Source organism: Protopterus annectens, chromosome 5.part1, assembly GCF_019279795.1.
Source record: "Protopterus annectens isolate FY-2018-M chromosome 5.part1, PAN1.0, whole genome shotgun sequence".
In the NCBI taxonomy this organism is placed as follows: Eukaryota; Metazoa; Chordata; order Ceratodontiformes; family Protopteridae; genus Protopterus; species Protopterus annectens.
The window spans coordinates 730367017-730382243 of NC_056736.1; the positions used below are offsets into that span (position 1 = coordinate 730367017).

The 15227-nt window shown below is 37.0% G+C and overlaps 1 protein-coding gene across 4 annotated transcripts in view; it reads right to left on the reverse strand.

Moving 5' to 3' along the window:
- Window positions 1-15227, reverse strand: part of SQOR (sulfide quinone oxidoreductase) — an 802763-nt gene that overhangs the window by 21804 nt on the left and 765732 nt on the right. For all 4 annotated transcript variants that reach the window (XM_044073360.1, XM_044073363.1, XM_044073361.1 and 1 more), the window contains one exon: window positions 1176-1354. In XM_044073360.1, coding sequence (XP_043929295.1) covers window positions 1176-1354 — 179 coding nt within the window. The remainder of the gene's footprint in view (window positions 1-1175; window positions 1355-15227) is intronic.

Genomic DNA, 15227 nt, shown 5'->3' on the forward strand with positions numbered 1-15227 from the left:
GCCATATCGCTGAAACCTTTGATGCCCTTAAAGGGTCATTTGCGTATATCCCATGGACCTCTATTACTGAAGGTTTAAGGTATCACGCAGTGAAAACTCCACCTTGGATAGGTTTTTCTTGTAGTTTTTACTAAAAAGCTGAAGAGTGGGAAAATATTGTTGTATAATGGGAAAAGCTATGATTAATCTTTGTCAATGAGCTATTTGCTGTTCTGTTGATTTGTTAAATAATGCTTTGTTAAATAATGTTTCTTTCTTACTTAATCCAGATATTTATCTGAACATGACATATGCTAACTGTGATAACTGAAACAAAAATCAGGCTTTTGCATCATTAGCATCTTTATAACACGACCACGGCTCTGTATACAAAAAGGACGGAGGCTTGACTGTGACCCACATATTGGATTACTGGCTCAGGCACTGGATCATCCTGGAAGGTGGTGGAAAGGAAGGGCTTTTGAACAGTGTGCTCTACTAAAAACTGTAAGTAGAAAGTAAAGGGACCACAATTTTTTACATGCAACACTGGCAAAACCATGTTCAATGTTTCATAAATAAAAATTGTAACATCAAAAACATTTCTGTTAATCTGCTAATAAAAAAAAGAAAAACAATACAAATATTTATTTCCAAAAACAAACAGACACTGCATGAAAAGGCTTTTTATACTGCTGCAACTAAAGGCAGAACTATAAGTTTTCAGCATCAATATTCATTGTCAAAAACTTAACAAAAAGGCAAATCATGCAGGATGGTGCTGCAGCAGTTTGCAATGGTACCTCACAGGTCCTGGTTCTCCAGTTTGATTTTAGCTGGGCTACCTACTGTTTGGACCCAGCATGCCTTTGTTGTGTCTGCATGGGTTTCTAACAGGTGTGCTGGTTTCTATTCACATCACAAGGATATGATATAGGTACCTTGGCATTCCTCCAAACAGGAATGTATACTGCATGGAGATCTTAAGATGAGCTGACTCTGAATCCAGATTAGTTCTCTTGCATATGGTCAATGAGTTTTGGAACAGATTCTGACACCCAATGTAACCCCAGATAGGAAAAAACTGTATAACTGGAAATGTACATGTATAACAGTGATTTCAGAAAGGACTAATTTAATTCATTAGCATGAGACATGAAGAGAACAGACAAAGAAAACTGAAGAGCAGTACTTACTTTAATAGTCCATACCAGTAGATGATCGGCATTGCAATAGATTTCATGTAGAACATGGTCCATCTTTCCTTACCCTGGTCAATAGGAAATGTTTCCAGTGGTTGGCAGCTGTAGTCAAACTCTGCTAATATCACTGTATTGTAACTAGTCACCAGGGGACAGGAGGTATATCCATCGTACTACAATTAAAGCAAATAAAAACTTTTTAGCAAGGTATAAGTAAGAAATAAGTACACATTTTTTTATTATTACCAACAAGTGGACAGATCTAAACATTCTCATTTATGTACTTCCCTCAGTGGAAGATTAAGTGCTGAACCCTGGCTATCACACAAATCTAACTCACAAAGAAAGACTGCGCATGCGTCTTTGTGTGTGTGTGTGTGTGTGTGTGTGTGTGTGTGTGTCTGTGTGCATGGACATGCTGGCATGTATGCACACACTTGCACACATGCTCGTGTGTGTGTGTGTGTACATAAAGTTCACTTTTTTTGTGATTCAGTTTAAGTTTGCATTCCACTGTGTGTGTATCTAAATACATTCACATTCAAAAGTTTTTTTTAATATGCTGAGCTTCTCTATAATAGCAAATCTTTGAGGAACTGCAACTGTGGATCAAAGGTAGATGAGTGTTGCTAGGCAGTTCATTTCAGTCTATCAGGATGATGCTCCTGATTTCAGAACTCGTGTTTATGCACTATAAAGACACATCAAGAAGAGGAGACTTAGTATTTACCTAGAATTTCCTCTAACTGTTAAAGAAGCACATGTGCTTGGAGCCTGGAATTCTGTTGAAGCTTTACCTTACAGAGTGGTCACATAACATTTACATTTGAAAAGTATCTCAGTGTAAGACAAACAGTGGAAAGAATGAACGTAACTTGGAACCAAGAAAAGAAGCAGCAGTAAGAAAGGGGCATTACAGTAAACGTTTTCAATGGAGTGCTTAGCTTCAGGAAAATGTCAACAGTGGCCATGTGAGAGAAATCCAGACGGAGACATTTCTGAAACACTAAAACAAGCTACCTATCGGTTCATTGATTATGAATAACAAAATTATGCCTTTGCTAAAAGACAATGCAGCATTTATGTCATTCACTGAGATGCTGCTTAAACACTAGGGGATATTCCTGACCCTTCACAATGGAAACAAAGTTCTTTTGATAAAGTCCTGTGATTTTGATGGATGAAAGCGCTTACCATTTAGGATTTATTTGTGAAACTTTGAATAAATTTCCTTTTGGTCAACACTTTTGGAACTTCTTTGAGTACCAACCATTCACCACAGGTAGTTTTGTTTTTTTTTTTGTGTTGGATTCCACCTAATACGCTCTTGTGCTGTTCTGGAGACAAAGTTCTCAGTACATTTTGTGTTGTTGCATTATCCTTCTCAGTCAGTCAGTAACCACTTTGTCATGAGCTGCTTGGTTTCTGACTCCACTCAATTTCAAACACAAGTGGAAGTTGTTATTATGAGATTAGCTTGGGTTATTGTGGTAAAAGATAGCAACCTAGCAGCCGGTGTGGTTGAGAATGCTTAATTCACAAATAAAGTGCACAGTCAGGCCATGCAGGCTAAAATTTTCCTTTTTTTCAATACTGACATATAGTGGCATGTTAATGCTGCTACACCAAGTTATGCAGGAACAAGGTTAGCAGGTGCTTTTAAATTATCCGGGGAGAATTATCATAGTCACTCCAATAAACAGAAGAGTGCATCTATTAATAGAAAAGCTTGATTAGAGAGAATGCCAAACTGTCTTAACTGAACACTTGTGACACCCTAGTTTTATGAAAAAAGAACAGGCTTCTTTAAGTCAGAAACCTTTAAGATATTCTGTTTGATTTGGAAGATACCAGAAAGATGTCTTATCAGGGCTCATGTTTCTCTTCCTCAGGAAACACAATGATACTCCACAGCACAGCTTTCTGGACTTTTTGGAAACAAGAGTGCCATATAAAGAAACAACACTGAAACATACCTTCCTGAAATTGACAAATATAAATCGTGCTACAGCTTTACCATAAAGGGTTGTAACACACTATTTAACCGAAAAGTACCTTTCTAGAACTAAATATATGTATGTATATATATATATATATATATATATATATATATATATATATCTATATATACACACACACACACACACACACACACACACACACACACACACACACACAGGTATATTTACATAAAGTTCAAACAGCAAGTAAAGAGTTGTCTAGAAAGGAAGTCTTCATTTCCGCTACACCAAAACAAATCTTATTCTGTCTGACTCTTGGACTATCCATCAAAAGGTGTCCTGATACAGAAGTAAAGGATAATGGATTCTGCATACATTATTCTGTGTTCTGCACTGGAACCTGGATGGATTTTTGAAACAAAAAAATGGTATCTTACAGTTATTAATTAAAGGCCTTTTTGAGAGTATCCAAAAAAATGGTATCTTACAGTTATTAATTAAAGGCCTTTTTGAGAGTATCCTGCATTGTTCATACTGAATCATTCATCTGCTAAACTATTTTTGTTTGCTTGACCTAGTCCTGGCAGGTGAACATTATCTGTATGCTTACAAAAAAGCCATGCCCTTCTGCACAGTAATCTTAATTTATGTAACAATACTTTTGGGGTAATGGAATTTGGTCTTCTGTCTTGAATATACACAAGTGCACAACAGGAAGACAATGGGAATGAAGACATTTTTTCTTTCAATACAAATACATGATTTAAGACAGGCAAACTTTGGTTTGCTGTTTTATATGGATGAAGGCATGTCCTTTTGCTTGCTTCACAAAGATCAGAAACTGAAGAAGAAAGTACAGCCATGGCAGAACTTAAAAGGGGGCTTTTAGGAAGCAGGAACATGGTTTCAGGTTTAGGGAGCCAAAAGGGGTTTTTGGTTTAGAGAGTGGAAGGGGAGTTTTAGGTTTAGGGACTGGGAAGTGGTTTTAGGTTTAGGGAGTGGAAAATGTTTTTAAGTTTAGGGAGTGGGAGTTTTAGGCTTAGTGAGTTATCTAGGAATTTAGGATTAAGGAAGGGAGGGTTGGAATTTTAAGTTTACAGAGTGATTGGAGACATTATGTTTAGGGAGGGGGAGGAGAAGTGGAGAATTAGGGTCAGGAAACAATGACTCAGGTTGGGAAGTGGGTGGGAGTTTCAGGGTTACAGTTTAGGTTAATGTAGGACTATACAGTTGTATAGGACTAGGTGTGGAGAAGGCTAAGTGCAAGCAGGAGGTCCGGCTTGTGGTAATTCAAGCACCTCCGGCAGTGAGCAGCTGTGTGGCGAGGTACTAGTGTACAAGCAACTGTAGCAGATGATGTGAGTTACAATAGGTACAAAAATATAAAGATCATAAATGAAAGTAAGCATTGTTCAACATTAAAACAGCGAATAAGAAAAATATTAGCAGAAATAGCTACTCTGCCAGGATATGAAATAGACTGTCACATACATAAAATAAGATTACATAGCCAGGTTTTAAAACTAAGCAACAATATTATGCATGTCAAAGATAAGACTTTGCAAAAGCTTTATTATACAATGCCAGAAAAAAATCCATATGATACATAAGAGGCAAAAAAATAAATAAATTAAAAGGACAAGATGGCAGGTTCTTGGGTGTATTAGGCAAGTTAAAAAATCATGTCACACCAAGGAAAAGGCACAGTATAAACTATGTTCTCTCAAAGGGGCTAAACAAAAAGAAAATGCTTCTACATAGACATCTTACATCAGGCTTAAGGCACACTCCAGAAACTGGGAATTAAACTATATTAACAGAGAAATGAATACACTGATAACTCAGTCACAGTTTAAGGCTAAGGAGGAAAACAAGAAACCAGATATGATGACCCACAACAAGTTGAAGACTGAGGGATAAAAATAGAAAGAGTGCAATAAAAAAAGAAAAATACAGTGAATGGGAAAGGAAAGAGATTTAGCCTTTTATAATTATACGGATAGGACCAAAGTTAAAACTGCTGAAAAAAGTGGAAAAATTAAAAAAAATCTAATATAGAGTTACCAGACATTAACAGAATACATAATAAATTGCAAAGCTTTAATGATCTTATCATAAGAAAATGCTCAAAGCTTTTGGATTGTATCTGTCAGATAACATGCTTTGGGTCACAAACAAATCAATATGAGCAAATTTATATAAAATAATAACAGACCAGGATAAATGACAAGATATTTAATGCGTCCATACATTTAAATATGAAGAAACACATTTTACTGTAAAAGAAAAAAAAATGTATCTGAAATCGATAAAATTCACAACTTCTTCCTCATTTTGGAGGATATATACATGGACATTTTTGAATAAAGTATTTAACAACCCAGGAAAATTAGCTAAGATGACAAACTTGAACTAAGTGTAGATGGAGGTGCAAGGATAATAAAAAATAGCTTGGAAGCATATGTTTGTGGAATATAAGGTGATAAAGGTCTAGTGACAACAAATGCACATATTTTGTCAGATATTATGAACTAACAGAGTCATTCAAACTAAAAGTATGATTTTATATAATACACCTTTGCCAACATGTATTACTAGTAATAAGTATCCTCTATTTTGGTCTATTTTGGCTACAGTCAAGAAAATAACAAGAAACTGGTTGAAGGATTTAAAGTTGTAATGTACACAACTTTATCATTAGCTAGAAAGGTTCAAGATAAAGAAATTGACATAATAAAAACTTTTAGTTGTCAAAACATCCTGGGAATTCATTAAAGTTCCTACACAAGCCATATGTCTCAAGCTACAAAGGCCCTAATCCCACAATGTATCCATTTGCAATTCAGAAATATGTAAGCCGTGACTAGGTAAGACCTCATTATCAGCTAATTTACATGCCTCTAGATTGAATCATAGTTACTACCACAACATGCTGATCTGCATATCATCTTAGTAACCTGTTGCTTGTGTAGGTAATGGTATTCTCTCCACCACCAGTCACTCTTTCACACACAAATACATGAACACAGGCACAGACGGACAGACAAGCACACACACACACACACACACACACACACACACACACACACACACACACACACACACACACAGTCTTCATACTTATCCCTATCCTAACTGTCCTCCTATGGTTCCCCCTCCCCCATAACACTGTGAGTGTCATTACAGCCTGCATCTATTAGGCCCTAGTAGGCTACTGCATCCCCCCATCCTCCATTCACAATTTTGCTGTCAGTGCCCTTACAACACTTTAAAATAAGCTCTGGTGTCTAGTGGTCACCCCCACCACATTCATGTTTGTAGGGTTAACATGGCCTTTTGGCCGTATTCAATACCACAACACGATGGGGATGGCTGTGCTTATCTACAGAGTTGTGTGATTTCTTCAATCACTTGGTTACATAGATGCCTTCCTGGAGGCAGTTCCAGGGAGAAGACACATGTCTAATTAGAATATGCATATTCCCCAGAATGCCTCATTAGCACTCAGCTTGACCATGGGGTAAACCATACACAGTGCTGCATGTCTTTGTGTTACATGACTCTGTAGTAGCATGGAAGGATGGTTGCTGAATCACAGAATGGTACTATGACGTGCATACCTACATGTACACATTGCAGTACCTTCAAGAATTCAGTCCTATAAATTTTAAGTTTGGGTGTCAAGAGGTTTTATTACTCTTGCATGTAAAAAATAATGATGCCTCATTACATGAATAGAAATTATATAAAATGATTAGTAAAATGTTTCCTACAATATTCAAATAATTATATTAAAAAGGAGAAACAGTTAAATGTGTAAATATTAATAGTCCAAATGCCAAGTTTTCTTTTTCCTTTTTGTAGTAACTTAGTTGAGAATCAAAATATTATTTCACATGAATGTAATAAACTTGACTGTGAAAGGAAAAGTAAGAAGACATTTGAAGCCTAGCTCCATGGTACAGAAAGTTGGATCTCTCACTGCAACCCAGGCAACTGGAGTTTGACTAGGTGCTCCACACAGAGATGGACAGGACCGTAGTGGCCTGGACTGCTGCCCTCACCTGGAAGGTGAGTACGGCAGCAGCTGCTTAGAAAGCACATGGAGAAGTACAATTTCTCTGTAGCGACTGGGGAAACCACTTTCTGTGCTTGAGGGGAGGCAGTAGGGCTGCTTACTGAAAACATCTGATGCAGAGGTGAGGGATGACCAGTGCGGACAGCGTAATGTATGCCCCATTTCAGTTCTGCTAGTCAGGCATCAACAGGTGAAAGATAAGACTAGAAGAAATACTGTAAAACCATCCCTAATGCCTGTCTAAATGATAGCCTCTTCTGGTCAACCCTTGCTCGAGTGATGGGGAATGAGCTGGTTAATTGGCTGTGAGGAGGCTGATGGTCAACAGGCAATGGGGACAAAGAGTGCAAAAAATGTAGTTATAAGTTTATAATGTGTATGTCTCAAATTACTGACAACATAGATAATGAAGATAGCAAGAATATATACAATGAATATGAAGAATGTTTAAAGAAATTAGGAATCACATTCAGAATGTAAAAACTGATAGACACAGGATCCTAACTGAACATAAAACCGGTGGAAAATTATACTACTAAAATGGCAAACTGACATCAGCATGAAAAGCTGGTGAAGAAAAATGCTTGGGGCTTAATTTTTATAAAATGGTAGCTAAGATTAGAGACTGTACTGCAGTGGTGGTGCTGAGGTAGCACTGTCGCCTCACAGTAAGATGTTGTCCTGTTCGATTCTCAGCTAGAGCATCTTCTGTGTGGAAACATACGTGAATGAGCGTACCTTTGTTGAAGGTTGTGCATCAAGGCCGGCAACTCGGCACATAAAAATCTACTGCCAATCATTAGCGGACCAGAGTTCCACTGTGGCGACCTGTAACCGGGAAAAGCCGAAAGACACAACAACAGCAACAGCTAAGATTAGAGACCAGAACTTGGTGGGTCCGAAGGTAAGGATAAGGAAAATGTTAGATATATGGACAAGTCGATGTGCCAAACCTGGAGGTAGAATAGACATAGTTGCGCAAGAACTGCATTTTGGGTGGCATAGGCAAATTATCACTATAAATAAGACTATAGGAGATGTCAAAGTAAGTGTAGCAGACGTGTGTAAAAGTAAAAGAAGGGGGATCATGAAAGATAGACTTGTGGCTCACAGGAAAGCTGGCAGATAGGGTATACTGGATTTTAGTGATATGTGACCACTGTAAATAGTGTTCAAAGGCAGAGAAGCATATAATTTTGTAAAGGGATGTCTCTGAAAACGGTTGAAAGGCTGGAAGTGGTAAGACAATTAGTGAGGTAAACGGCATTAAGACAATGAGTGTAGAGGGCAGTATTCACAGGCTGCTAGGGTATCGAATGCAGTTCACGGACAGACAGAAGTCTTAGTAATCTGTGGTGGACTTGTAGAAAGTAGTCAGAGGGGAATCTCGTAATCTGGGAAGAAAAGGGCATTAGAAAGGTGAGGGACCCAAGAGATAAATACAACTTACAGAAAGGAGATTAACTGTTATACCGGCATATACTTAAAAATAGTTACCAGAGTATTCAAAAGAGCCACTACAAGTACAATCATGACAGTAAACACACAGGAAGGGAAACAGTGAATTATGAGGTAGGCTTAGCTTTAGGAAACAAATGGAGCCATTTAAAAGTGGAAGAATTGGAATCATATGCAGGCAGTTGGTGGAAAGTGTATGTTAATGTGGTTTTGGAAAGCTAAGTGATTAATGATGCATGTAATATGAGGTTACAATATGGGCAGAAGATTTTTTAAAGGAATATTAACAATGATGAAAGTGTTAAAAGAGGTTGGCCCTGTTGGGGATCAGTTTAGAAGGATGGTGTTATGGCTCTAACGATAAAGCAAGAAGGATGTTATCCATCCACAGAGTGTTGGAGATGTGGGAGGGAGGAAAATACTGATCAAATGAACATGTTTTGGACATGTAAAGAGGGTGTATCCCTGTGGAGGGGAACACGGAAGCTTTGGAGTAAATTACTGAGGAAGATCAAGATACAAGATTAGTATGACTTGTGCCTTTTTAAGGTGCATAAATAGAAGGGATGTTGGGAGATGAAAAACTTGAGTTTTACCTGCTCAATGGAAAGTATGATAGGTGATAGCTAAGGCTTGAGGAGAGGGTTGGGAAAATTATAGAGAAAAAGGGGATCTGGATGCAAAAACTACAGAGGGGATACACGAAACGGCTAGCAAGGAGGTGTAAGAGGAGAGGTGTTCAGTGACGATCAGACCAATCAAACAAAGATGCACTTGTGAGTGATGACACAGGTGAAACTGTAGTTGCAGTGGACTACAAATAGTAGTACTATGTTCGGCTGCAGGGATTATCAGAGATACATACACTGTTCTCACATGTAGGAAACCTTCTGAAAGTTGAATGTGGAGAAGTACAGTAACCTGAATTCTGCATAAGGTGCTTAACACAGTGTAAAATGTGTAAGGTGAAACCTCTTGCGGATACTTTAACCAACTTGAGTAAGTTAGAATTAAAAAAAAAAAAAAAAAAAAAAAAACATTTTATTTCTTCTATTTTTATATTCTTTTAAGAATTTCTTTAGCTAACATGTTATGCTAAAATTATACTGCTTTTATGGTACAATCATTGCTGTATAAAACTGTTTTGATGTTATTCTCTATTAAATTGTAATTTTTTTCCTTGGAGCTTTTCTCCCCGGGCCTCTACTGAAAATGGACATATATTCAGTTAGACTAGCCCGGTCAACAAATGTAAAATAAAATAAAATAAATAAATAAAATGTAATGATACAGCTCAAGTTATGAGGGGAGAGTGTTATGGTTATGCATAAAATGAGAATGAGTACAAATGTAAAGAAACTTTGTTCAATTCTAATTAGATGTAAATACTGAATATTTGTTCAATATGCTCTGTGGCGAATATGTTGTATAATATGGTAGACAAATGTGGAACAAGCATTACATATAAAAATGCATATATTAAAGTGGTGTTCCTGAAAAGCTTTGTTACACATAAAGCAACAAAAATGATAAAGTTAAAAAGAAAAGCCATACATAAAAAACGTTTGGCACCAGAACATATGCATGCATTTAAAAAAATCACTTAAAAGGATGTTTCAGTGAAAAAGTGACAGTAAAGGAGAACATTAGAAAGATTTTTTTTCAAAGTTTTACAAATCAAATGAATTAACTTTGTTAAGCTATTCTAGAACCAAAGAGTTATGTATTGTATGAATATTGAAGCAGAGAGATAAAATGAATAAAATAATTAGAAATGACGTATGTCATTCAGTGGAAACAAATATCAGATGAAACTAAGGTCCAGAGATGACCCTCAAGGGTCCTCAAAGGAGGATTCCTTTCACTGACGAAAGAATGTCATTGAACAGTAAGTCACAGACATTTCAGAAACTGGAAATAGAAAGAGTACCAGAACTTCAACGTGTTTTTGGCCTATAGTGATAACCTGTAAAGTGTAAACCTATGAGTCCAGGTAAAATAAGTATTTATTTATTATTTTTTCACTGGGTAAGTGGACTGGTCTATTGACTCTTTTCAGTAATGAACTGAGCTCAAAGAGCAGAAAATATATCATGGTCTTTCTAATCAACAATATTATATACAGGATGAGTACGGAGCAAAACTTAGACTATACTGGGAAGATTCAATGCAGGCAGGTTAAGATTACAAGATCCAGTCAAAGAGCATTGAGACAAAAAAAAAAAATATATATATATATATATATATATATATATATATATATATATATATATATATATATACACAAAATGCAAGCTAATATATGCATAAAATACAGTGCAGTCACACATATAATACATAAATTCCTACATCCATGTGTAATGTGTGTATCAGATGCCACATTAGGAGGTTGATAAAGTTTATTAAATGCATTCTAGTAATTCATGACATGGGAAGTTACCTAACCATTGTCATGGCAGCAGTTGCAGGCAAATGCATTAAACAGATTACCTTTAAATGCATATTTCAAGCTTTGAATGATTTCTATACTTTTGATGTTTGTAGGCCTGTGGTTCTAGGCCGCAGGTCTCAATACATAGAAGGCTCTCTCACCTACAGCAGTTTTAAATGGAGGGTACCCTGCAGAGAAACTGCTTTCCTATGTACTTCTGAGTACATAAGGGTTGCCCTGTAAAGGTAGTTTCAGTCTTAAAGGTGGGCAGTGACTGTGGTATAGCATTTTGTAAATTACAGTATGCCCTATAAGGCACTGAGAGCCAAATGGAAATGTTTTGCAAACTGCAATGGTGCATCGGTGAGGGTTTGCTAACAGAATGAATCTGCAGATGTGAATCATGTGATGTTTTCAGGGGTTACTTGTCTGTCTGGATGAAAGCACTTAACCTACATGTTAGTAAACAAATCACACTTGGCAGGTTCTCTATGGTTTTTGGAACCATAACTTTTTTTCTGGTTATTTGTACTACTGGTTATTCAATATTTCTGGTTCTTAATATATTTATTTCAGACAAATGTTAATTTTACCCAGATTATACCACTAACATTTTATGATACTTATATTAATGGTAAGTTTCCTTGTATGACTTATTACACAGCTGTCTAATGGTACCATTGCTCTCAGCCATACCCAGATCAAACAGATGAGATTATTGAAGGAAGACTGCCTATAGTGTCCTTCCCAAACAGTTGTTTAGGCTGTTGTTCTTTGTTAAATTATTAGCCTGTAGATTATAATTACCTCATCCCATGAAAATTTTATTCACTGTTTATTGATGTGAAGCTACACGGTGCTCCAGAGACTCTAAGAGTTGAACCAGTTTTTTTTTTTTTTTTTTTTTTTACAAAATACATAGCATTACAATAAAAAGGAATTATGATCAATTCATTGATATTCAGTGCCTCATTACAGACAGACTCATGAATATCACTATTAGGGCTTGGATACATGATATACTACATTTCTGAGCCACTAAATTACAAAAAAATGTTTCACAAACTGAACAAGCAGTAAAATATAACAAAAGAACCAAAAAGATGCTTCTTCAGTCTATTGACTAGAATTATTTTGATATTAACATTTAGTGTTTTGTATAGCAGAACAATGATACAAGACTTCATATGAACAACAAACATAAGTGCAAACATTCACTGAACATGTAAAGCAGTTTAATGCAACTAATTAAAAATAATCAGCTAACAATCACAGAATGACTTAATTATAAAATCAATCTACTAAACACATTATGAAAGTCAAATTAAAAATATCTGCTACATTAAAAATATTTAAAAATCAGTGAATGCCACAAACTTACACAGAACAATCAATGTTGTTTAGTGAGGTGATTTTGAAGGTGCTCTTTTTGTAAGTTATTAATATGCTGCTCTAGTGGCATAGAGGGATAAATCTCCGATTACAGCCAACCCGAGTTTGATTAGCACTTCAGGTGACTGACGGAACAGCAGGAAGGGGCATGCCTGTCCTAGGAGGAAGGGTGTTCACTGATACAGTCCATAAAGAGTGGCATGATTCAAAAGGGGGGAGTTTCCTTGAATGCAAAGAGCATGGTGGGACTGAGAAAGGGAGTGGGTAAGTCATAAAAAAAATTAAAAATAGCTCCTCCCCCAATGGCTGCACAGACAAGCTGAGCCCCCAGAACATTCTTAGGATCCACAACTAGCTTCTGCAGTAATAGTGTAATTCAGTGGGGGTGTTAAGGAGGATTGCTGTTAGAGCAGGTGTGGACATAGGGCAAAAAATAGGCTATGGTGAATTATTTATTAATCCTGTATTTCAAGTACTTTATTTTTCACTTTACACTTGCAACATCACTGGGTAAAAAATAGGGAGTAGGTTATGACTCCAACCTCCAGATGAGCCTTATATTGCACATCAGAAAGGAATAAAACCTGTGTAAGCAGGCATTCCCATGCATAACATAACCATTTATGAAGCATAGGTGGTATTAAAGAATTAAACTCCTGACTATAATTAAACATCCCTGAATAATCCATGCTTTATTTTATGTCCTTAATCCAAGTCCTTCTGCGACATTTGCAGGCTTCATTCATGTTGGTAAGTGTAGCATCTAATTATACATAATAAAACATCATTCTTATATGTAAAGTCACTTTACTGACAAAAGGATTACCTCCCATGTCTTCATAGAGCAGAATTCAGCACCCTAGATATTTTACAAAATACGGAATGTAAATCTTTAGAAATGAGAAAGACTACATGTAATCCACCTCAGTCAATTAGGAGCTTCACCCTGCTGATTTTGGGATCCAGTGTGCAGAAATGTGAGCTTGCTTCCCCCTCATCATCCCCATTGCTTGCACCAGTATGACTGGGTAGTGGTATGGTTGTAGCCACCTCAGAAAAAAGGGCTGTTTTTCCTTATATTTTCCCATCATCCCCTACTGTGGATACACTGACACAGACATTCCTGATTTATGTCTCTTACCCACAGATGATTTGTTGGGAGCTGGGGCATTAATTATGTCTGTTCATCTTTTGCCTCTCTTGGAAATGTCTATTTCCATACTCTCATCACCTTGCTCCACTGTTCCTCCTTAGTCTGTTTTTAAAGGCATTCATTAAGGTATGCATGAGCTCTCTCAGGCCTATCAAATACTTTGGTATGTCCCACTAATTCAATAAGCAGTGAAGCTGGGAAGCATAGTTACTGTAATCAGGCATCACCCTGACACACTTTCCAGCAATCTGAAACTATTGACCCATTTCTCTATTTCTCCACAGGGTGTACTCCATAACATTAAAGTCCAGAAAATGGAGAATTAGTTGTCTGGGTAAGCCTAAGCTTGCCACAAATCCAGTATTTTTCTGGACTATCCAGAAATCAGAATGATTCTCATGTAGTCCAGAATGCACTGTACAAACTCTAGTGTTCTATTTAGAAGTATGGACAGAATGCCGGCATTTGTTAAAAAGCAATCTGTGTCTTTTTATTTTCACAAAAAGCATTGCTAAAGCAATATGGTAGAGTCCATGATACTCCACAACAAAGAAAATAACAGTAACACAATGTAGACTAGGCACGTAAAATGGGACTAAAAGGAATATTCTGCCCTAATAATGTATGTATTTACATCATAAAATGGTTGTGGATGTAGGTGGAGATGGGTTGTGCCTGGGCAGAGTCGTGGGTAGAGCAGGGGATGTGGCTTTGGTCCAGTTTTCAGCATCGCAAGAGGCAGCAACTCTAGGTAAGCCAGGCACTGGATTGCTGGTTAGGACCTTATTTGCTATTTGCAATACCGTAGGTGTTATCATTTGAAGCACTTCCTTCAAATGTTGCCTCATTAACCTTAATGAGTCTTCAACCTCGTTCCCCTCAACGATACCAGTGAATCTTTTAAGTTATTGTGATGGCTTTGGTCCTCTAAGTTGTCTAGCTTTAGATCAACATTGCTACACTTTTGTTGATGCTCAGCAAGCTGTACACCATGCAAGGCCAAAAGCTCCTTTTCCAAATAACTTTTGTTACACTGTCTAGCCACTCTGTCACTCCATCTGGGCCACTGCAAGAACCATGGCCCTCCACTGCCATTCTTGATCTGAACTTAACCACCACTTCCTAGAAGTGCCTGTGATGATCTGAACTTTAAACGTTCATCCAGAACTGCTCTCAGCATACAGGTGAAGGTATCAGATCACCAAACAGCAACTATAATAAATGAACAGCTGTGCTCCCGTATTTACACAAAAAATGAACAAATCTTCTCCTGAAGCACAGAATTGTGGATCAGCATATGCTTCTCTTGCACACTCCCATGAGCACCACCATCTGGCAAGTTAATTTTGCTGATGACAGATGATACAAACTTCCTATGTATTGTATCAAGGCTCTGGGTACAGTGTAGCTATAACATTTTGACTACAAACATGTTAACTTTAAAGAATAATAGTTTACAACATATGATTTATGCCACTGATATTTTTCCCAGTAACTTATCTATTTTTGTTTACCAGGGTACTGCACTGATAAATATTGATACATTTCAGGCTCAGCCTGGGTGAAATACAAA